This window comes from Dreissena polymorpha, chromosome 3 (genome assembly GCF_020536995.1).
Source record: "Dreissena polymorpha isolate Duluth1 chromosome 3, UMN_Dpol_1.0, whole genome shotgun sequence".
NCBI lineage: Eukaryota > Metazoa > Mollusca > Bivalvia > Myida > Dreissenidae > Dreissena > Dreissena polymorpha.
In genome coordinates, this window is record NC_068357.1 from 129983640 (window position 1) to 130007912 (window position 24273).

General features: G+C 36.7%; 2 protein-coding genes and 1 long non-coding RNA gene across 5 annotated transcripts in view; 1 reads left to right on the forward strand and 2 right to left on the reverse strand.

Moving 5' to 3' along the window:
• The window catches only part of LOC127871447 (uncharacterized), a 190324-nt gene that overhangs the window by 157521 nt on the left and 8530 nt on the right, over positions 1–24273 (reverse strand). The gene's annotated exons all lie outside the window — the stretch shown is intronic.
• LOC127871441 (coiled-coil domain-containing protein 74B-like) overlaps positions 1–24273 on the reverse strand; it is a 187249-nt gene that overhangs the window by 38925 nt on the left and 124051 nt on the right. The window lies entirely within an intron of this gene.
• The window catches only part of LOC127871440 (nucleoredoxin-like), a 205077-nt gene that overhangs the window by 9304 nt on the left and 171500 nt on the right, over positions 1–24273 (forward strand). Inside the window, exons 3-4 of one of the 2 annotated variants that reach the window (XM_052414379.1) lie at positions 8393–8597; positions 9237–9325. The exons of the other annotated variant lie outside the window; for it this stretch is intronic. Coding sequence (XP_052270339.1) covers positions 8393–8597; positions 9237–9325 — 294 coding nt within the window. The remainder of the gene's footprint in view (positions 1–8392; positions 8598–9236; positions 9326–24273) is intronic. 2 annotated transcript variants of the gene reach the window in all.

Below are 24273 nucleotides of genomic sequence, written 5' to 3' on the forward strand. Positions count from 1 at the left end.
TGGAGGTAGATTGATTGTGACTGGCAGATGACCCTTATTGATTTTCAGGTCACTAGGTCAAAGGTCAAGGTCGCAGTGACTCGAAATAGTAAAATAGTTTCGGGAATGCTTACGCCTAGGATTATGAAACTTCATAGGTACATTGATTATGACTTGCAGATTACCCCTATTGATTTTCAGGTCACTAGGTCAAAGGTAAAGGTCACGGTGACTCAAAACAGTAAAATGGTTTCCGGATGATAACTAAAAAATGCTTAGGCCTAGGATCATGAAACTTTAAAGGTACATTGATAATGACTTGCAGATGACCCCTATTGATTTTCAGGTCACTAGGTCAAAGGTCAAGGTCACAGTGACTCTAAATAGTAAAATGGTTTCCGGATGATAACTCAAGAATTCTTACGCCTAGGATCCTGAAACTTCATAGGTACATTGATCATGACCGGCTGATGACCCCCATTAATTTTCAGGTCACTAGGTCAAAGGTCAAGGTCACAGTGACTCGAAACAGTAAAATGGTTTACTGATGATAACTCAAGGATAATTAGGCCTAGGATCATGAAACTTCATAGGTACATTGATCATGACTGGCTGATGACCCCTATTGATTTTCAGGTCACTAGGTCAAAGGTCAAGGTCACAGTGACAAAAAACGTATTCACACAATGGCTGCCACTACAACTGACAGCCCATATGGGGGGCATTCATGTTTTACAAACAGCCCTTGTTTAATAATGCTGCGTTTACACCATGTTCCCTGCGACCACGGCAATCACGTTTCGGGCCACCATGGAGGAAACGGTATGAACGTGAGGCAACGTAGGGGAACGGAATAGCCAAACGTGACACAACGGGGTTGCCGTGGTTGCCGTGCCAAAGTTTTTGCCACGGCAGTCACGGCGGAAATGAGAAACGTGATAAAACTTAATAAACGCAACACAACTTGACAGTACGTAGCAGGCCGTAACAGAACCCGAAAAGTGTCTGTACTCTGACGGGAATCCTTTTCATTCCCCGACATGTTAAGTTTCTATCACGTTGTGTTACGTTTTGTTACGCTTTGTCAAGATAACTACGGCAAGCTAGGATATTTGATAGCCGTTTTGCTACGTGTTTCATCCGACCCGTTACGGTGTGTTGCGTTTTGCAGGCAGATGTGTTACGGCCAGTTGAGTTGTTGTACGGTCTGACACGATTCGCGCGGTCTGAAGCTGAGTATATAAAAGCCGTGCCTCTCAGGAAACTTTCATTTCAGTCTGAACACTTGATGAGCAAACATGCCACCAAGAAAGCGCCGAACAAAGGCTACCCCCCGCGCTGCAAAGGACGTTCAAGTGGAGGAACAACCTGAAAGTACTTGCCTTCCACCAAATACCTCAGAGTCAGTGCCAGTTTCAATCCAGGTGTAAGGGAGGAGCGATACTTTGAATCTTGTCTTGAGATGACTTGAGATATCCGTTCAAAGATCTCGTCGAATAGTTCTGGGGGCATCCTCAGATAATTCTGAAAGGTGTTGATATCTTCGTTGCGGAGTTCCCTGGTAAGAAATGCATCAAAGTGCCCCTGCTGCTGCCTTCTAGCTTCAGATAGCCATGGACAAACCCACAGGGACCTTGGCCGCCTTTTTCGTCTTTTCCCGGACTTTTTTGCTTCTTTCAGCTCTTTACAACGCAAAGATTTTATTAATGCTGCAAATAAGCAGGCAAACATAAAATCATCCTCGTCGTTCACATCCATGTCACTGGAATTATTTTGTTATAATAAATACTGTTGCTTGAGAGTTTTCTTTTATACCGGGAGCACAATCGTGGCCGAAACCTCTCGGATGTCCACCTTTGATCCGCAAGGTACCTTGACAGAACGTGACAAATGAATGGCAAACGTGTACAACGTATCAGACCTGCATGACAAACGCAAACAACGTGCGGGATTTTAACAGAACGCATCGTACCTTGAAGCAACATTTATACATCCGTGGCAGACCGTGGAACAAAACTTAGCCCACCGTCGAAGGGCCGCGTTTTCGCTTCGACGGCACGTCACGGATACCTTGATAAACCGTGAGGAAACTTAGCACAACCTACCAAACTTTGGATTTAAGGTCAAAAATTGCAAAAGCCACACGGCGCGATACGTTTCCGACAAACGGGACTGCCGTGGTCGCCGGGAACATGGTGTAAACGCAGCATAAGGCAGCTGCTGAGGTAATCAATTCTGAATATGCAGTTATCTAACCCATTAATGTTATTTGATTGCACACCATCATGCTCATAATAATCAGTGTAAACATAATCATCACTATATTTATCATAACTATGCACTTTGTCTGCTACAAAAATAAATATTGCAAGGTATGCATCACAACTAAATCTAGCTGGTTGTTAAATTGTGAAGAAAATGTAACTGTAGTCAAACAAAAATAGGTCTTATGCCATATGTGGCCAGTGTAACAGATACATTTTTAGCTGAGACTGACATTGTTTTCTTCAAGTTGAGTTGTGTGAATAGTTTAAACATAACAGAAGCAAATAGGTTATCAACTGAACTATTTCTCTCTGTATCAAAGCTTGTGGCATATGGGACATCATGCATGCTGATTCAAGGCCTCATAAATCTGTTTGCAGATGTCATGTCTGTGGTGCTGTGTTTTCTGGGACCCTGTTGCCATGGAGACTGTGGTTTGGCTGTCCTTATTCCCAGTTTATTGGGTTGTAGGCTGTTTCATGATTTAATATTTCCAAATCAGCATGTTCTTGGGGTTTTTTCGGCGTAGCTGTATACGCCAGCTTTTCTCCTGCACCTGACCTTTTTAATTGTCCAATCAATTTGAATATGAAATTTCCCGCTGGTAGGCCTGAAACTTTTCACAGAAGAAAACGTGCTATCTACAAACAGTTTTCACATTTACATTAATATGTTATTTAATCGACTTTCTGTTTGAAGGAAGTAAATGGTATGAAAAGGGATACTACAGTTCGTTTAGCAACGATGTTGACTGCGTATTCAGCATGAAACAATTTCACACTCAACTCTCTCCATCAATACCGTTTGTGCATGCCCCTTTATATTTAGAAGATTTTCAGCGACAGAGCGTTTGTACTTAAAGGCTGTTTTCTCATATTTGGTAATTACTATGTTATTGCATTCTGTGCACTTATTAATTTTATATCAAATAAGTATTGTTGTTCAATAACCTGATATAGGCTTTGACGAAAATATTAAAAATTGTTTTCAACATTGACCGTTAAACATATAAATGTATAAAGCTTTAAACAAGCCGTCGTTCCAGCAGTGGAATTGTTACCTCACCTTAATCCATTGCATTCCAACCCACAAGATAGCAGGGTCAGTAGCAGTCAGTTACAGAAATCAAGGACCATCTGGGTCAAACAGACGACCAGACCTAGTTGATTATGTACGGCTGATTCAGGCAAACTCAAGAACAAAAATGGAAAAGGCTTCTTTAATATCTTGCACATGGTATACCAAGAGATCCTGACACATATAGAGCAAAGAATCAAGCCAAAGAAGTTAAACTGCAGAAAGCATATGACAGCTGGCATTAAGTTTGCAAAAACAATTCGGTACCTATTATCAGGGACAGTTACCATTGTCTGATGTATGGCTTTCGGGTCACACAGCACCATCTCCAAGATCATCCTTCTGGTCTGCGATGCGTACTTGTAGAATTTAATGAGGAACAAATGCCCTGTCCTTGAATGCAAGATGAGCAGAAGAGCATCGTCAAGCAGTTTTGCAACTTATAGCTGTTGCATTACCATGTTGTTTTATTTATCGCCGTACATGTTCCTAGGTTAGCTAGCTCCTTGTACTTCAACTATTACCATTCAATAATCTTCATGGCCTTGGTTGACGCCGACTACAAATTCATTTGGGTTGAATTAAGCAGCAATGCTTTTGTGTTCAACAAGAATAGAAATAGGGTGATCATTCAACCAATCGGCCATGATGACCTCCTTTTCTCTGAAAGGACAAGGGACGTCTTCTTTTTTTAGGCGTCAGTCTCTGTTAGTGGTACTGATGTTTGTTGATCTTCTTATAAATGTAATGGCAATCTTGATCTGGGCCTCAATCTTGTTTCTCCTTGTTGCTGCTGTTCATTATTGGTAGCAGATGCTGCTCCTGACAATCTTTTGGGAATTGGAAGATCCACTTTTACAATACGCTTCATTTAAGGTGGCATTTTGATGTTTAGATATGTAAACGAGGTTACACTTTCGAGATTTGATTGTAGAATGATGGAATCATCGAAACTCATGCAGATCATGTTTGGTCCGTATGAATGCTGTGTTAGTCCGTGTCGTTGTCCTGTAGGTTGGATATGTTCTGTGTGGATGCCGTGTTGGTCCGTGTTAATCAGTGTCTCTGCTGTGTAGGTCAGTAGCTCTTGCGGGACTGTCCAGGACAGTCTGCGTGAGCGCGCCCTGTTGATGGCGTGTTGCTGCCGGGTTGGTCCGTGTGGATGCCGTGTTGTCATCGGGGTGATGGTCTTTGGAAGACTATTGATGCTCAATAATCCCAAAAGGCCACTGATCATCCTGGTTCATCCCGGGTCTTGATCAAGGGAACCGGGTCAATCCGGGACCACTTGAGTCCATCCGTGATTATATGGTACTCAGGGGTTGAAGAATCCAGTCGACCGCCCGCATATACGAGTGAAGTTGACGGTCGGACGAGTAAAATTTATCAAATACTCGACCGACCAGGCGAGTGCTGTTTTTCAAGTTGAGAAATATAAATTCAGTTCCAGAACTCCTTTCACATCGATACAAATTGCGAACAATTTTTCGAACGAACAAAAAATACGTTAAGTACACAAAGAAACTGCACTTTTGTGTTGACAATGAAAAATGACGTCACGGGCACAGTAAAAACACTTCTCGAAATCGGATGCGCTCTTTTTCGTCGTTGTCAGTGCTCTTACATGTAGCTAATCGATTAAAAGTGAATAAAACTGTTAAATACATTGGTCATTCCGTGAATTTTAATGTAAATATCAATAAAACAATAATACATCACTGGTTAATTATAATACTTTTAATATTTAATTAAAAAAATAAACAGAAAAAAATTATTATTAATAAACAGAATAACTTTGAATTTCGTGATCAGAAGCCTTAGGCAAAATTTTCCATATTGTAACCGTTTGTCAATCAAGCGTGTCTTTCGGTAAAAGTTCGTCTGAAATATGAAAATGGAAAAGGGTTCTATTTTAAAATATCTGCAAGGTGGTGGTGACAGGGAACACAACGAATTAGAAAGGTCGTCAAACGAGAAGCGGAAAGAATTGAGAAAAGGAAAGAGGTGCAGAAAACGTAAGGAAAGCAAATATAATCCATCAGATAATGTAGTTAATTTGTTTGCAGTTTAGTGTCACTATGTAAAGTAGGTTTAAAAGGTTCTGGTAGCTAAAGAAACTTCAGCGTACAGTTTATATAGTATTGACATATCTGTACATATATAAAGTCGCGCCAGTCAAAAATAATAAAAAGCGACATTTAAAGTTATGGTAGCCAGAACTAAGTTTCTGGTTGATCATAACTATAAATATAGATATCTATTTTTTTAATGCAGGGAGAGTAGATTAAAGTGAAGGGCGAGTGGATTGTCAGGCCTACTCGCCCTGCAGGGCGACCGGCTCTGGAAAAATTCTTCAACACCTGGTACTGGGGCTTAAAGTTTAAAATACTGGTTATTTGATTGGGTACTAAGGTTTGGTTTAAGTTTGAATTGACCAATGGTAATGAAACTAGCTTGGGATAATATTTGGTGTGTGTCAGGTCAAAGTTAAGAAATTAAATAATAGATAAACAGTTCTCACTCTCGTGAAAGGTGGTACTTCCATTAGGGACCGATTTGTCACAATCAAGGTCACTATAAGAAGAAAAACAGTTTTCTCTCAATAGCTTTAGTTTGTATTAGCGAGGCTGTTTTCTGAGAAAACCCGAGCTATTGTCATAGCCTGCTCGCCGTCCGCCGGCGTCGTGCTAAAACCTCAACATTGCCTCTAAAATCAAAGTGCTTCCACCTACAACTTTTAAACTTCATATGTAGAGGCACCTTGATGAGTTCTACATGCCACACCCATTTTGGGTCATTAGGTCAAAGGTCAAGGTCACTGTGACCTCAATTATTTTGTTTTAAATTCTGACAAGCTATCGCAGCCGAGCGTGGCACCCGTTATGCGGTGCTCTTGTCTAGATATTATTCTGCAATTGTGTGTATGTTGATAGCTTACATGTAGACCAAGCTTGGGATTGCATTTGGGACCAGTTGAATCAAGGTTATTGAAACTTAAAATAGACAATATTTTATGTGCACAATGAATTAAGTTTCGATGGAAGTATTGCACATAAATTGTATGTATAGGTATCAGTCAATCAGATCTACATGTATCTTGGCAATGCACAATTATATAATTCAATATTTGAAATGTTGAAAAACTTGTGTTATGCCATTTTCCTTGTTTTATGAAGTTTTTAAGTTTTGTCAAACTGTAAGCTGTATGCTGGTAACATTTTCTCCGCTTTAAACAAAATGTATTGTTTAATTTTCAAGCAGATTTATTGATTATTATTTTATGGAGACTTCAATGGCCAGAATGCACTTGTTAACTCCACAAATTCATGTTAATGATTGCATTTTCTGCAGCAGATCCTCCCCCATTATAAATTGATGAGCTGTATTGATATGGAGTTATTTTTATTGGAAATTCAAGTGGGGCCAAATTGGTCCCTTATTGATTTTACATTACCATTAATTGGTTGAGCAGTCTTTGGACTGTTAAGAATTTCTTAGAGGATAATTTTGTTCTGTCTTAACATTTCTGAACAGCACCTTTGTTTGATAATAATTGAATCAGAATCTGTGCAGACACTAAAGCACAAGCTATATCTTCATTTGTTTTGTTGTTGTTATTTGTTTTTTTTTTTTTTTTTTTTAAATGGATCCAAAGGTTTATCAGGAACCCCAATTTTCAGAATTATTAATCTTTAAAACATTTTGTTTTTCAATGTTTAACAAGAGCTGTCTCCATCGGACGACAAATGCTCCCGAAAAAACACTTTTTCGAAACCTAAACACAGATTTTGAAACCTAAATGCGGACCCTAAGGTCAAGGTCAAAGGGGTCAAAATTTGTGTGCGTATGGAAAGGCCTTGTCCATATACACATGCATACCAAATATGAAGGTTACATCTGAAGCAACATAGAAGTTATGAGCATTTTTCGAAACCAAAACGCAAAAGTGTGACGGACAGACAGATGTACACAGACGGACAGTGCGATCACTATATGCCCTCCTTCAGGGGCAAAAAAAAATCAAGGCATAGCTTTATATCCATCTCCTGATGAGGTTCTTGGCCAGGCAATCAATATTTTACAAAAGCAAGTGTCAATTTTCAAACAAATATTAATATGTTTCAATCATAAATTCATATTGTAGGAGCCATACCATATTGTCATCGACAATCATGTATTGGAGATCCTTTGTGACTGCATCAAAACATGTGCATTCATCTTTTACATCCAATGATCAATAATTACTGGTTGCATTTCTTTTTTCAATTTTTCTAATTAGATTGATTGCAATTTCTAGATAAACAAATAATTATTGGATCCAATAAATAATTGAATTTTCTTTATTTGTAGTAGTGATGATAATCTATAGCAAGATGAGATACCCCAAATATGGGCAAACTTAGCATTTTATAGCACCAGCATATACAGCTTATTATACCAGGCTTTGGTAGCTGCTTTAAGTCCTTTTTAACCAGGTTTTAATCAAAGTTAATTGATTGGGCATTGGGGGCAGTTTGCAACATCAAGCAGGTGATTTCTGGTAAATACCTTTAGTTTGCATTAAAGCCTGAACAAAAGTTTTTGTTTCCCAAATAACATTTATAATGACTGATTGATGGCCATCAGGGATCAATGATAAGCCTTTAAACTACTTCTTCAATTTACACAAACATTCTTTCTTTCATATTCTTAAGGAGTGTGTGGCATAATTTTTGAATGGATGATAAATTCAAGATGGCGGACTTGCAGTCATCTGGGGATTTGTTAATGGTATTTTTTTCAAAGACCACATTTTAACAAAACTTGGCTGATGGTTCCCACTGCAATGTTTGAATATTTTATCATATATTGTTTAAGACAACTCTCAGAGCATTCACCTAAGCATAAGACCTTTTCCCCAAACTTTCAATCACAGTAAAGGAAATATGGTTATCCCAAATTTGTAAAGGATATGCATACAAAGGTTTTCTCTCCATCTTTCATCCAATGTAAGCATTCGAGCTCTTTGCCTTGCAATTTTCATGGATTTGCATCAAGTCATGAAATAGACAAATTGTTTTTTACATTGTAGTGCCCACCCTGTCGCAGCTTCACCCCGGCCCTCATTCGGACCTACGAAAAGCTGAAATCGGAAGGCAAGAAGTTTGAGATAGTGTTCATATCCTCTGACAGGTCTGAAGACTCCTTTACAAGCTATGCAAACACAATGCCATGGGGGGCACTCCCAATGGGAGATGCACGGTCACAGAAGTTAAAGAATCTCTATGAAGTGGAAGGTACGTGTGGTGTTCCAAAGAAGGCATTCTCTTCAAGCATGCGGGCGTTTCTGAAATGCTTCCTGTTGCATGTTAATTTATATAATATTATTAATTGTTAGAATATATTATTCCCATTACTATTAAACAAATGTCTATCATGAGGAATAAATTAATTACAATGTAATAAGAGCTTTATTAATTATCATATGCAAAAAAAAATAATTTTTTTTAAGGGCAAGGGGGGGGGGGCCCTAGGAAGGGCAGGGCGGAGCACCCTTCAATTTAGGCCTAGCTGGAGCACTGTTATATTGTAATCTGCGACTTATCCATATAATATATCATGCCTTATCATGACCTTTATATTGTGTTTGTTTTTAATTTTATCATCAGTCTTTGTTGTCTTTATTCCTTTATTTCTTAAAATTGCTTAATTCTTCCTTAACCTCCTTTCGAATTGTTATGAAAGTTGAAAGGGATTTTTTCGTTGGCAGTCCGTTATACAAAATTGTTCTAGTCTGTTTTACAAGTACATGTACATGTACTTCACCTATAGGTAACAACGTTAAAAAAATACTTTGTTCTTACTTAACAACAATAATTATATGTTAAAATTTCTCCATACCTGCCATGTAAGTCTATGTGTTCGTCCTATTGTAGGGATACCCATGCTGGTAATGTTGGACGAGGCTGGTACAGTGATAACTCCTGATGGCAGATTAGCAGTGCAGGAGGATGTTGACGCACTGGTAAGGAGTCGTTCTATCCACTGTCAACTAACCTATGTCTGTGGTCAAGGCATCAAATTTACTGTCATTTAACCTATGTCTGTCTTTAATATATAAAATCTGTGTCTGTCCTTTATAGGGGTCCAATTGATTGTCAAAAAAATGTCTGTGGTCAAGGCATTCACTTCACTTTGATTACCAATCCTAAACATTTGGAACAGATAAATTTGTAAAGCTTTACAAGTTAATGCAAAATGAAGTAATTTGGAATGATTCTTTTGTTTCCTTTAAATTATGTTACAACACGTGGATCACTTATATCAAGTATAAAATGCATGCTGAACTTTTACAGTTAGGATGGCCAAGTGGGAAATGTGGGATCCTTTTAATCCAAAGGACTCTTGTTCAAGTCCTGTCATGCTGGGGACAAACATTTTTCTTATTAAAATTATTGTATTTTTATGCCCCCCTTCGAAGAAGAGGGGGTATATTGTTTTGCACATGTCGGTCGGTCGGTCCGTCCACCAGATGGTTTCCGGATGATAACTCAAGAACGCTTAGGCCTAGGATCATGAAACTTCATAGGTACATTGATCATGACTGGCAGATGACCCCTATTGATTTTCAGGTCACTAGGTCAAAGGTCAAGGTCACAGTGACTCGAAATAGTAAAATGGTTTCCGGATGATATATCAAGAATGCTTAGGCCTAGTATTATGTAGAGCTCAACAGTCCTGTGATTAAATCTGCAATTTAAGGCATTTCCAGACCTTTTTTAATTAAATACCTCAATCTTGGAACTAGTTGCTTTAATAGCAAATAGTGAAATGTCAGTAGCCTATAGTGGCTTTCAGGGAAAATGGAATGTATTTCTTGTGAAGAAAGTGCTTGATCTGTGTGCTGGAAAGCACACTTATGCAAAACCTAATAATAAAACATGTTCATAATTATGTCATTATGAAACTACATTATATGAATTTTGTTTGTATATCAGAACAGAAAACAAAAGGGAACATAATTATTACATTATAACAATAATTAATCGCCCCGTCGGTGCAAAGAGGTACCATGTGACATTGAATTTCATTGTCACATGGTAACTTTTTGCACCAACGGGGCATATAAAGTATATAGGTGCACATAATTCGTCATAAAATAATTATAACATTCTCCGTGTTGTATGGGCACTTATTAGATTTGTGATGAAATTCAGCGTTTTGTGATTCGGCTGCATGGAAAACAAATATGTCGGGCAATTCAAAATATTACATGAAAAAGATTCCTAAGCAAAACCCTGGCAGTAAAATGACAACTGTTGATTTTGTTAAGCAAGCGTCATTAAATAAACAAACATCGTCAAGAAGTACAAGTCTTCCCATTGAAACTCCTTCCATTGTTAATAATAGTGATTTAATAACAAGTGACTCTTTAGCATGGTCATGTTGATTTCCGAAAGCAAAGTGCTGACTGATATTCAACATGTTGAAAGTAGTAGTTCTTTAGAAGAAGATGAAGTGCCTCCTAATAAAATGGTGCCTGATGTGACTGAAGACTTTGTGTGAGTTTACAATGTATTATGTGGAAAACTGTTGATCATGGTGGTGTTTGTGATAAGATGCTGAACTCATTCACGTAGTTTTAAATCCCTATTTATTTTCCCAATTTCTAGAAAATGCCAATAAAATTCCCAATTTCAAAGCCATGGGCCATCTTCCCAAAAAGCTGAAAAAAACCCTGAAAAGGTCAACCGTTTCCAGTGTGATTTTGAAATGCGGTATTATAAAAGCCTGTTTGCGTTGCAAATAGACTAAAAATCCAACATTGAATCTCCATTGTAATACCTGTAGGTGTTTATCATGAATCTTTCTTCTTGAGAGAAATATATCATACAGAGGGTTGCCTAACCTCCAAATGAACATTGTGCAACTGCTGTCTGCAGGGCTAACAAAACATGTTAATATTCGTGTGAAACCCAGAAGCCAACTGCTTATCAGCAAATATCAAAGAGAGGTAGCAACTGTGTTCATCACTTTCATGTGAGACTTGTGGGGTACAGATAAACATTGACATAAGAGAATCTAGCAGAGCCTGTTACATTTATGTCTGGAATGTATTGCAAGGGCAATTGACCATTTTACTTTAAGAACATTTTAATCACATTTAGTCTTGTTTAAATTTGTGAGCACTGAGATTTTCATTTTGTTTGAAAATTTTACTGTGTGTTTGTAATATTGTACATGTTCTTAAAAAGTAGTTTTTAGTCAGTGAGTTGATTGATACAACTTCTTGAGTCTTTGTATTTGAGCCAAGCTCTTGTAGAACTAGTCTTGATTTTATGTGATTTAAGGGTCGTCCTAGATTAGCCTGCGCTATAAAATCCATAAAAGCAGAAAGCGTTTTCTCTTACTATCCAGGGCCCGTATTCACCAACCAATTCTAAGACTTAAGAATAAAGAATAGACTTAGAACCAAGAAAAATGTGTTCAGTGTTTGAATATATACATGCCTCCACTGGTGATTATGTCATTAACAAAATGTTCTATATGAAGAATAATATAGAAAGAGGTGTTTACTGCAGAGTTTGATTCAAAATTAAAGAAATTATTGAATATTCTAATAAAAAGAATTTTCTTTATTCTTAGACTTTAGTCTAAGCATTGTTTGGTGAATACGGGCCCTGACCTGACAGCACAAGCTTATCTGCGACCACACTTAATTAGACATAAGCATAAAACCTGGTTTTCCCAGATTCAGCAGCTGAAATATGAAGAACCAAGAAGTGGTGTAAATCAATGCACTGATTGCAACCATATGTGCTGTCCACATTTATTCCAGTCAAACTTCTTTTACAATATTTATGGAAGATATTTGAAAGCCTAGTAACAGCTAATGAGCTATATTTGGACCAAACAATAAAGAATGAGATTGACTCAAAGCCATTCACTTTATTCTCATACTTTTACACACAAAATCCTTTTGATTTCTACCCATCTTTTTTGTTGGTTCTTAAATAAGAGAGAAATAGAATATTAGATAAGATACTTCGTGTAATTTAATTTATCTGACCAATTGAAGAAAGAAAGGTTTTCTCTGCTTTGCTGGCCAAGCCATGTAAGCTGTTCACAGGCAAGTTGAATTAATTCAAGTTTACAGAAACACTTAGCCTTATATACTATTTATCCCATCAAAAAAGTTTCTATCCAATGATAAATTATATCTTCACCAACACAGATCAACAACATAAATGGCCATGTTTATTTAACTTTCAAAAAGCGTACATTTGTCATTGAGCGCTTAGGGTATTGTTTTTATTTCGTCTATAAAACATTCTTCTTAAACATAATAGAAAGTTCTTGACACCGTTGCAAAATGGCATAAATAAAACACTCAATTCTACTTGCTGTTACTCTACTCACAAAACATTAATGTTGATTGTCATAAAATTTTGTTATATTCTCAGTATTCTTTTTTAATGAATTATAAATCTGCACAAGACACAGATGATACATTTTTAGCTCGACTTTACATTAAGTGGTAGTACTAAAGGTTCTTTTGAATTTATTGTTAAGGTAAATAATACAAGCACATAAATGCCTCTCGATCATGAGCCTTTTCAACCAGAGCTGCTTGCCTTACATTGGCTAGCACAGTTTATTGAGGTAGAGTGCTGGCTCACGGTCCTTGGATCACAAGTTTGAGTCCTATCATGGCCACATAACGTGTTTGCATGGGATCATATTTTTTCGGTTTTATCGGTCCTAGACCGATTGGGGTCATGAAAGACCAATTGAAAATCCCAAACAGTCGGTCCGAATCAGTTTACTAAAATTCACATGTCATGAAATCGATTACACAGTGCACATGCTCAGACACCCTAAAGACATTCTTATCTCGATTAGGTGTGATAAACCATTCGCTGCAGTCTTGTCTCTAAACCAGTCAGGACCGGTTTATTGCACGTCAGACAAAGAATGAAAAACTTGTGAAAAGCAGATTAAAGATGCGTCCGAAATTTTTGAGGGTGGTCAAAAATTTTGCAAACTGAAAAAATCGCAAAACAATTTAAGAGACTTAAGGCCTGTGATGTACATATCGATCGATTATCGGTGTCATTGTGTGTCTATTGATAGTTATCATTGTTATAGCGGTTTCTCTGTTTTGTCTGCTAAGGTGACAGCGCGCACTGGTTTAATTATAATCAGTCTTCGATGTTAATTGACATGCATGTGAAACAAAACAATATGTTGCGATTCTAACACGGCACGTGAAAACTTTCATTTAAACAAAGAAGAAAATCGTCTATGGGTTATTCTGCAATAATTATTGGCGGATCTTATACACTGAAAGCACGTGCTGAAACTAAACAAAACATGCCGATACATTTTCCACCAGCGTAATAATCCAGTAATATAATTATGAATGAAAGTCGCGGATCTGATCGACAGAACAGCCGAAAGTTATTTTTATGGGCGGAACTTCACATAAAATAGTACACAAGAAAAATAATATACACTGTATAAATCTTTAGTAAAAACCGTGTTAGAATCGAAATAATTCGTGTACTTTATAGTATGTTGTTGAATAACCCACGACCAGAAAATTAGTTGGTTCAGGTTTCAAATCACTCATGCTTTGCACTCATGATTTAATCCCTACGCATCTGAACTATCGGCCGTGGTTTATTTGACAACAAACTATAACGTACACCAATTATTTCTTAATTATTTGGTTTTGTTATTGTCAGTAGCCAACCTGCGCACAGACATTTGTTTGGTTCAAGGCATGTTTGTAAGCTATTAGCGAGTCGACTACGATTTAAAACATCGGCATAGACTAACACAGATTAATAATATTTACAACGATAAAAAAAGTCTGATAAAACAGCGCATGTAACAACTATGAAATAGCAAATGATAAAACCAGCCGAGAAAACTCGTATGTTCCGTTTAAAAAAAAATGCCTAAGGGAATTTTACTTGTAAATTTATTGTACCACCTTAATGAATGGCAAAATCAATGGTATATATTTTAAGGTAATTTGTCATGATTTCGGATATCAATTTTCGGATACTTTTTCCCCATTCACATGTATATCCAGACCGATTGATGTTGCTGGAAAATATGATCCATGGTCATGACAGCATTTGCACGGTCAATGTCCAATTTTTTATATGACTAAACTGTGGAAAAATATGAAAATTCTAACACAAATAAAAGCTGCTTTGTGCATATTGTTGCAGTTTTTAAAATATCATACATTGGCTACTTTATTAGTGATTCTTTTACTTTTTGCATCTAAATTGTTTTTATAGCAATAATGATTACTTTCACTTTTTGAGGTATTATTCATTAATACTGGTATCAATATTTACTACATAAAAGATGTGCATGTATCTAAAGTGATAGTTCTTCAGGTAGATTACAATATATTATGTAAACTCAGGTACACCTACAACTCGCATTACCAGGTCAGTTCTGGATAATTGCTTATCAATAAGGGATAATTGCTTATCAATGGGAATCTGGCACTAGTGTGTATTGAATGGTCAGGTTCATGATTTAGTGGATTTTTAGGTTAACCTTAAATTTAAGGTACATGACCTACATAACTGAATTTCAGGTACACCTTAAATTTAAGGTACATGACCTACATAACTGAATTTCAGGTACACCTTAAATTTAAGGTACATGACCTACATAACTGAATTTCAGGTACACCTTAAATTTAAGGTACATGACCTAAACTGTTTATTAGGTTAACCTAAGATTTCAGGTAGGGGGTTTACTATATAAACCTGATGTTATATTCAAAGAGGGGGCTTGGAATTAATTGCTAGGAGAGATGTATATATCATAAATATCAAATGCTTGACTTTAGTTGGAAATGTGAAAATAAATTGTGTATATAATGTAAATAAAATGTAGTAGTAGAAACGAATGACTTTACTTAATTTCTACTAGCTCTGCTAGTTAAATGAGTTAAAAGAGAGTTCGTCCACTTTATGGACTGGTGGCAGCGTATTAACTTGACTGAATTATAAAATTCTAGTCAGGATATTTGTGCAAGACTAGACTTCGAGTTACTACCATCGAAGTTCTAAATTTTGCGACACTGGTGCCAAGCGGTGGGATTAGAGACTTTAACACGTGCGATTGTGCAACACTCGTGCAGACAGCTGGATTAGGGACTTTAACATGTGCGAGCAGTTATTCTGAACGATGCTAGAATTCTGAGAATCTACGATGATGGAAAATTTAGAAAGCTTAATTTTCATGATTGTGATTGTTTCCAGTTTTGGTTTAGCAATCATTGCTGGACAGATCGGATTGTGGAGTGCAGCTGCTGGTCTTAGAGAACATTACAACAGTGGTGGTCACCACAATAGAAATGACCATAGGAAATACAAACGGAATAATATATCCAACGTTGAGTGTTTTAATTGTCACAATCTTGGGCATTATAAGAGCGAGTGTCCAGTACAAACCGCGGAGCAGAGTAAGGAATGCTGAAGATATTGAGAATGGAATTAATGTGATTGAAATGTTTAATTTACGTTTTTGTCATTAAAACAAATGTGATAGAAAAAAAGTGATTATGATGTACGTGTGTTGGATGAACACACAAAATTAATATGTGTGTTAAAATGTGTTCATTGTGTCAAAAAGTTGTGGTATATTCTGAAAGATGATGAAATTTATATGTGCAATTTTGGTGGTGTTGCATCAAATATGTGAATTGGAGTGTGTAGTGTTGTACACACTTACATGTAGTTGTCAAAAGTGGATTAATTCTGTGATGATGGTACAATTCAATTTTAAATTTGAACATCAAATAGGCACCAAGCAATTGAACGGGGATAGTTTATTCCAGATTTCATGGGATATGAAGGAATATAATTTTCGATGTGAGGGCTGCAAGAGTAGTTTTAAACTTCGGCGTCACAAATCGTTAGAATTTGTGAAAGTAGGTGATGTGGTACCTTTATTTACCAGGAATACTTCCTCTTCCGGGATAAATACAGGATGTACAAGTTTTCATGCTGTACGATCATTTCTCTACTGGTGGATTATTTTAGTCGTGTTGTTAGCTGCAATTATCAGTATCATAACTGGTAATTTTCCGTTTGAAAGATTAAAATTCGTATTTACCAGGAACGTTTCCGCTTCCAGGATAAATTATGGATGTACACGTTTACATGCTGTACAATCTTTTTAATACCGTTGGAACGTTTTCGTTGTGTATTTAGCCACTATAACAAGTGTTGTGAAGAATGGATTTCACAAAATCACTGGTAGCGTATCGAGTCTCAGGATCCGAGACAAGTCTTTTGAAAGTGAACATGGAGTATCTCCAAAAGGTGTGGGAGAGGGAATACTTGGATTGAATCTAGCGACTTTGACACTACCCTCATTGTCCACGTACAGTTCAAGCCCTCGCTCTGTGTTTTACTGTTCTACAGGAAGTATTACAACAACTGCAATAGAATGATCCAGATGTACATGGATCATGGGCAAAGTTGCAAAAGAATGACTCAGCCGTACATGGGTCATATCACCTGGTTGGGGAAAAGTCCTTATAAACCAACTAGAAATGTGATTGCTGGTAAATCACCAGCAATTCGTATTGTGGCTAAAATGGGACATATTACATATACTTAAGGAATGGTGTATTAATTTATGTTCCGTAAACTCCCATGTAAGGACATGAGAGTAAAAGAATGACAGTGGAAATTAAACATCTAACCTTTAAAGAAGCTATTATTTAACACGACAATTTACGATCAATAAAAAGACGGCATTGAGATTGTGATTAAGATAAAATACTAATTTCTTATAACGTGGAAGCTCTGGAACACTATTTTGATAAAACTTTGAAGAAAATTCGAGCCAATAATATGAAAGGACCTTTAGTGATTACTAGAAAAGTTGAGGACTTATTATTCGAGATCAAGTCAAATGTGCAAAAATCCAGAAATTAGAAAAGACAATTACGGAAACTACCAATAAATTAGAAGCAATGATTACGGAGAAAAATGATGAAATTCTGGATGCCATGAAAAAAACACTACAATATCAACAAGAACTTTTTAACACATATCTAAACGTAAAGAAAGAAGACGAACCTTAAAAAAACTTTCTGATAAATATCGCAGAAACCACCCTGAAAACTTAAAAAAAATGAAGCAATTTCGCCTGTGTATCAGGCCCGCCTCTGCCGCCCCAGACGAGGCAGTCGCGGGTAAGTCGCCCCTGGAGGGTCCATCATGGTCAGGCCACATTGTTGACCATGAGTGGGTAGGCATGACGGATGAATTCCCACCGTGATGTCCGGGTAGAGCGACGCGACGCGACGTGCCAATGATAAACAATTTAATTTGTTTAATATGGATTCATTTGTGTGTGTGTGTGTGTTTTATTTGTAAATAATGTACATCATTTTTTTTCAATGTGTGACTGGACTTAATATTCACTGCGAATTGGATTTACTTTTGTGACTGGATTTAATTTCATTTAAATAAAAAAATAAATGCTTTTCTGATTCATTCACCAAATGAGATAATATTGTGATTCTAACTAGAATAATCTTTTTAAGTGTTATTGAACTTTTAATATGTTGTATGTGAAACGAGACATTCACTACTATTATTTTATATTTGCATTCATTTGTATAATGAATGAATTCTTATGTTTTAGGACCATTTTCAAAAATGATGATTGCATGATTATGTATTTGGCATATAACTTCATATATTCATTTTTCAATGTTCGAACATATATATATAATGTGATTGATTTATTTGGATTTGTTATATTGTTTTTCGCTTATTTGACACCAGGGGTTGTCAAGCTGAGGGGGGAGTAGTGTTGCAGTTTTTAAAATATCATACATTGGCTACTTTATTAGTGATTCTTTTACTTTTTGCATCTAAATTGTTTTTATAGCAATAATGATTACTTTCACTTTTTGAGGTATTATTCATTAATACTGGTATCAATATTTACTACATAAAAGATGTGCATGTATCTAAAGTGATAGTTCTTCAGGTAGATTACAATATATTATGTAAACTCAGGTACACCTACAACTCGCATTACCAGGTCAGTTCTGGATAATTGCTTATCAATAAGGGATAATTGCTTATCAATGGGAATCTGGCACTAGTGTGTATTGAATGGTCAGGTTCATGATTTAGTGGATTTTTAGGTTAACCTTAAATTTAAGGTACATGACCTACATAACTGAATTTCAGGTACACCTTAAATTTAAGGTACATGACCTACATAACTGAATTTCAGGTACACCTTAAATTTAAGGTACATGACCTACATAACTGAATTTCAGGTACACCTTAAATTTAAGGTACATGACCTAAACTGTTTATTAGGTTAACCTAAGATTTCAGGTAGGGGGTTTACTATATAAACCTGATGTTATATTCAAAGAGGGGGCTTGGAATTAATTGCTAGGAGAGATGTATATATCATAAATATCAAATGCTTGACTTTAGTTGGAAATGTGAAAATAAATTGTGTATATAATGTAAATAAAATGTAGTAGTAGAAACGAATGACTTTACTTAATTTCTACTAGCTCTGCTAGTTAAATGAGTTAAAAGAGAGTTCGTCCACTTTATGGACTGGTGGCAGCGTATTAACTTGACTGAATTATAAAATTCTAGTCAGGATATTTGTGCAAGACTAGACTTCGAGTTACAACCATCGAAGTTCTAAATTTTGCGACAATATTTTTCCCACTATCGAAGTAAGACAATTTGTGTCTGTAGTGAATGATGGATGTTCATTTTCAAAGAGAAACCAGTTTACTGGGCCATTAAATGCAATCAACTGACAGACAGAATAATCATGCTGAAATTGATATTAGCACAAAATCCTTGGCTCTAACTTGATTAGAAAAACACAGCTCATAATTGTTTTTAGGTGTCAATAATATAAATCTAATTATTTTGTTCTTAAGTTAACAGGTATATGATTTGCGTCTGTCAAACAGTGCAGGTATTTCCATCGGGAGGTGTTTCCCATGTTCTACAAATGTTATTTACTTGTGTTCAGTGAGGAAATCAACTTTACTACTGTGTCTTCATAACTAAGACGTTTTTCTAGACTTATTATCTCTAAATCTGGAAATAAAAAATTAAACCATGAATTGTGATTGTTGTTTTTTATTACTGGATAAGGCAAAGCAAATATTTTCTCTCACCATGCAAATAATGACCCAATACCAGCTATAAATTTAGCCCAAAAAAAGCCCTGTGGAAGCAAAAATAAGGGGAGTGGATAAAAGTAAGCACTGCCTGCACTGTCACTGTTTTGAAAATGCGTAATTTGATTTAAGTTTAATTCCTGGGCAGAATTTGAAATGGAAACCAATGAGATGATATCAATAATTAATTTAATTAATTACTAGGAATTTTTGTTAGCCTCATCCCTATGGTAAATCAAGAAGTGACACATTTCTTTAATGAACATTTGGTTATAACAATGCAACAAGTCCGGAGACCAAAGACTTCATTGTTGCATGTTCATTTACTTTAGAACATGTTTGTTAATAGTGAAGGCGAGGCATTTTTTTTTAGTTTTGGAATTTTTTCTCTCAATATACAAGAGTTTAGTTTCCGGAACAGTGCTTGTTCAGATTGTAGACATCAGACCCATTATAAAATCAAAGCGCCGTAGGCGCTGAAGGCCTGGGGCTAGATTTAGGGTGCTTGGAAAGAAGTGTAGTGACTAAACTGAAGTAAATGTAAACGGATCCACGCTATTTTGCTGCCAGATACAGTGTACATGTATGCTGATGTTATGAAGTTGAAGGTTTAATATGTTAATCGTGCTCAATATGTCTATATAGTTTTAAACACTTCGACCTTTAAGCTAAGGTCATTCAATGGTCAAGGTCATCATAAAATAGGTCAGTGGGAAGGTCTTGTTCAAAGGGGAGTTATGGACAAAAATAAAGTTAATCCAATCATTAACCACAAAGTTATGGTGAATGTTAATTTATTGGGTGCTTTGACTTTTGAGTTCAAAGGGCCAAGGTTATCAAGAAATATGTCCGTGGGAAGGTGTTGATCAAAGAAGAGTTGTGTACAAATATCAAGTGAAAAAAATATTCTGTAGTATGAAAGTTATGGCAAAAGTATAATTTTTCGGACAGACAGTTCAGAAACCATATGCCTGCCTTTGGGGCATAAAAACAATGTATGTATGAACAAGTTTGAATTAAATATTAGATTTATGGTTGTATTTAACAGACAAACATTTTCAAGAGATGAAGAGGAAGATTCATAAGTAAGGCTAGGTTTCTTTAACTGAAGTGTTAATCGGATGTCAAGCTTCTCATTTATACTCTGGACAAGCAGTATCAAGTGTTCACAAGAGCACTGCCAACGAGTGCAGGACGCTGGAATACAAGTGCTTGACACAGACTAAGTTTCAAATCCAAAAAGAGGAATAGTTTCCTCATGTCAATAGAAGAAGGTCATCACATAATCATTCTACAAGAGTGTTGAATTTCAAGTTGAAAGCTTTTAATGATTGAAAAATTGAAGTCGGAAAAGGGGAATAACTCTTACAAAATGGTGAATAGTTGTCTTCTGTTGTCAGTAGATGAAGGTGTTGATATTCTACAAGTGCATAGACTTCGAAGTTGAAAGCTTCGATCGTGTTTCAGAAATTGTAAGTCGGTAATAACAAGGGCTGTTTGTAAAACATGCATGCCCCCGATATGGGCTGTCCGTTGTAGTGGCAGCCATTGTGTGAATAGTGTCACTGTGACCTTGACCTTTGACCTAGTGACCTGAAAATCAATAGGGGTCATCTGCGAGTAATGATCAATGTACCTATGAAGTGTCATGATCCTAGGCAAAAGCGTTCTTGAGTTATCATCCGGAAACAATTTTACTGTTTCGGGTCACCGTGACCTTGAACTTTGACCTAGTGACCTGAAAATCAATATGGGTCATCTGCGAGTCATGATCAATGTACCTATGAAGTTTCATGATCCTAGGCGTAAGTGTTCTTGAGTTATCATCCAGAAACCATTTTTACTATTTCGGGTCACTGTGACCTTGACCTCTGACATAGTGACTTGAAAATCAATAGGGGTCATTTGCAAGTCATGATCAATCTACCTATCAAGTTTCATGATCCTAGGCCTAAGCGTTCTTGAGTTATCATCCGGAAACCATTTTACTATTACGGATCACTGTGACCTTGACCTTTGACCTAGTGACCTCAAAATCAATAGGGGTCATCTGCGAGTCATGATCAATCTACCCATCAAGTTTCATGATCCTAGGCCTAAGAGTTCTTGATTTATCATCCGGAAACCATTTTACTATTTCGGGTCACCGTGACCTTGAACTTTGACCTAGTGACCTCAAAATCAATAGGGATCATCTGCCAGTCATGATCAATGTACCTATGAAGTTTCATGATCCTAGGCCCAAGCGTTCTTGAGTTATCATCCGGAAACCAGCTGGTGGACGGACCGACCGACAGACCGACCGACCGACATGTTCAAAGCAATATACCCCCTCTTTTTCGAAGGGGGGCATAATAAATGAACAAGTACGTAGATCAATTTAATGAACATAATGTATCAACAACCTGTAGGACATGGAAGGTTATTGTTTTTAACGTCAAATCGTAATATAATTTTGCATAATTTAGTATTAACAAATAATCTAGCTCTACAAAATGATTTTAAAATGTTAGAAACAAGAAAAGTGGCATGTATTTCTCCTCCTTTTGTATGAATATTAACATATTTACTCTAAATGTAAAAGGGCTAAATAACAAAGACAAACACACTTAAATTTTCAAATGGTTAGACGAAAAAAAGTCTTTTACAGGAAAATCACATCACACATACCTTCGCACAAACATTGAAAAGTGCATGGGACGGAGATATTTATCTTAGCGGACAACATACAAATAAACAAGGCATCACTTTACTGATCAAAAGTAATACAGGAATAACAGTGGATAACTTGAAAGAAATAATGATTGGCAGACAAGCAAGTATAGATATAACAAGCAAATTCGGTGAATTGATATCCCCCGCCAATATGCTGCTGGACACAAAAGTGTTATATTTGACACTCAAAAAAGCATTTTTTTCAAGATAAAAAGGGCCATAACTCCATTATTAACAGATAATATACAATGCCATTTGGCGTGCATTATTATCTTATGAATATATATACTCATTCCAAGTTTCAATGAAATCCGCCAAAGCACTTTCAAGATATGGCTGCCGACACGCAAACAAATGCATTTTTTCAAGATACAAAGGGCCATAACTCCCTTATTAACAGATGGTGTACAATGCCATTTGGCGTGCATCATCCTCTTATCCATATATATACTCATACCAAGTTTCAATGAAAACCGCCAAAGCACTTCCAAGATATGGCTCCGGACACAAAAGTCCCTATAGTAAAAAGCATTTTTTCAAGATACAAAGGGCCATAACTCTGTTTTTAACAGATAGATGGTATACAATGCCATTTGGCGTGGATCATCCTCTTATGCATATATATACTCATACCAAGTTTCAATGAAATCCGCCGAAGCTCTTCCAAGATATGGCTCCGCACAAAGTGCCAATAGTAAAAAGCATTTTTTCAAGATACAAAGGGCCATAACTCTGTTTTTAACAGATGGTGTACGATGCCATTTGGCGTGCATCATCCTGTTATGCATATATATATACACCCAAGTTTCAATGAAATCCGCCAAAGCTTTTCCAAGATATGGCTCCGGACACGAAAGTGCCTATAGTAAAAAGCATTTTTTCAAGATATAAAGGGCCATAACTCTGTTTTTAACAGATGGAGTACAATGCCATTTGGCGTGCATCATCCTTTTATGCATATATATATACTCATACGAAGTTTCAATGAAATCCGCCAAAGCACTTCCAAGATATGGCTCCGGACACAAAAGTGCCCAACGGACGGACAGCTGGACGGACGGACAACGCCAAAACAATATCCCTCCGACTCTGGCGGGGGATAATAATTCACGAAACACAATTAACATTAATAAACGTTTACGGCCTGAATATAGATGAATCCAAATTTTATGAAACATTACATTTCACTTCAATAAATAACAAAGATAAAAACATTTTAGTTGGAGGTGATTTCAATATTGTTCTTAATGCATAATTAGAGATAACAAGGGCTGTTTGTAAAACATGCATGCCCCCCCATATGGGCTCTCCATTGTAGTGACAGCCATTATGTGAATATGTTTTGTCACTGTGACCTTGACCTTTGACCTAGTGACTTGAAAATCTATAGGGGTCATCTGCCAGTCATGATCAATGTACCTATGAAGTTTCATGATCCTAGCCATAAGCGTTCTTGAGTTATCATCCAGAAACCATTTTACTATTTTGGGTCACCATGACCTTGACCTTTGACCTAGTGACCTGAAAATCAATAGGGGTCATCTGCGAGTCATGATCAATCTACCTATCAAGTTTCATGATCCTAGGAATAAGCGTTCTTCAGTTTTCATCCTGAAACCATTTTACTATTTCGGGCCACCGTGAACTTGACCTTTGACCTTGTGACCTCAAAATGGATAGGGGTCATTTGCGAGTCATGATCAATGTACCTATGAAGTTTCATGATCCTAGGCATAAGCGTTCTTGAGGTATCATCCAGAAACCATTTTACTATTTCAGGTCACCATGACCTTGACCTTTTACCTAGTGACCTCAAAATCAATAGGGGTCAACTGCGAGTGATGATCAATCTACCTATCAAGTTTCATGATCCTAGGCACAAGCGTTCTTGAGTTATGATCCGGAAACCATTTTACTATTTCGGGTCACCGTGACCTTGACCTTTGACCTTGTGACCTGAAAATCTATAGGGGTCATCTGCGAGTCATGATCAATGTACCTATGAAGTTACATGATCCTAGGCATAAGCGTTC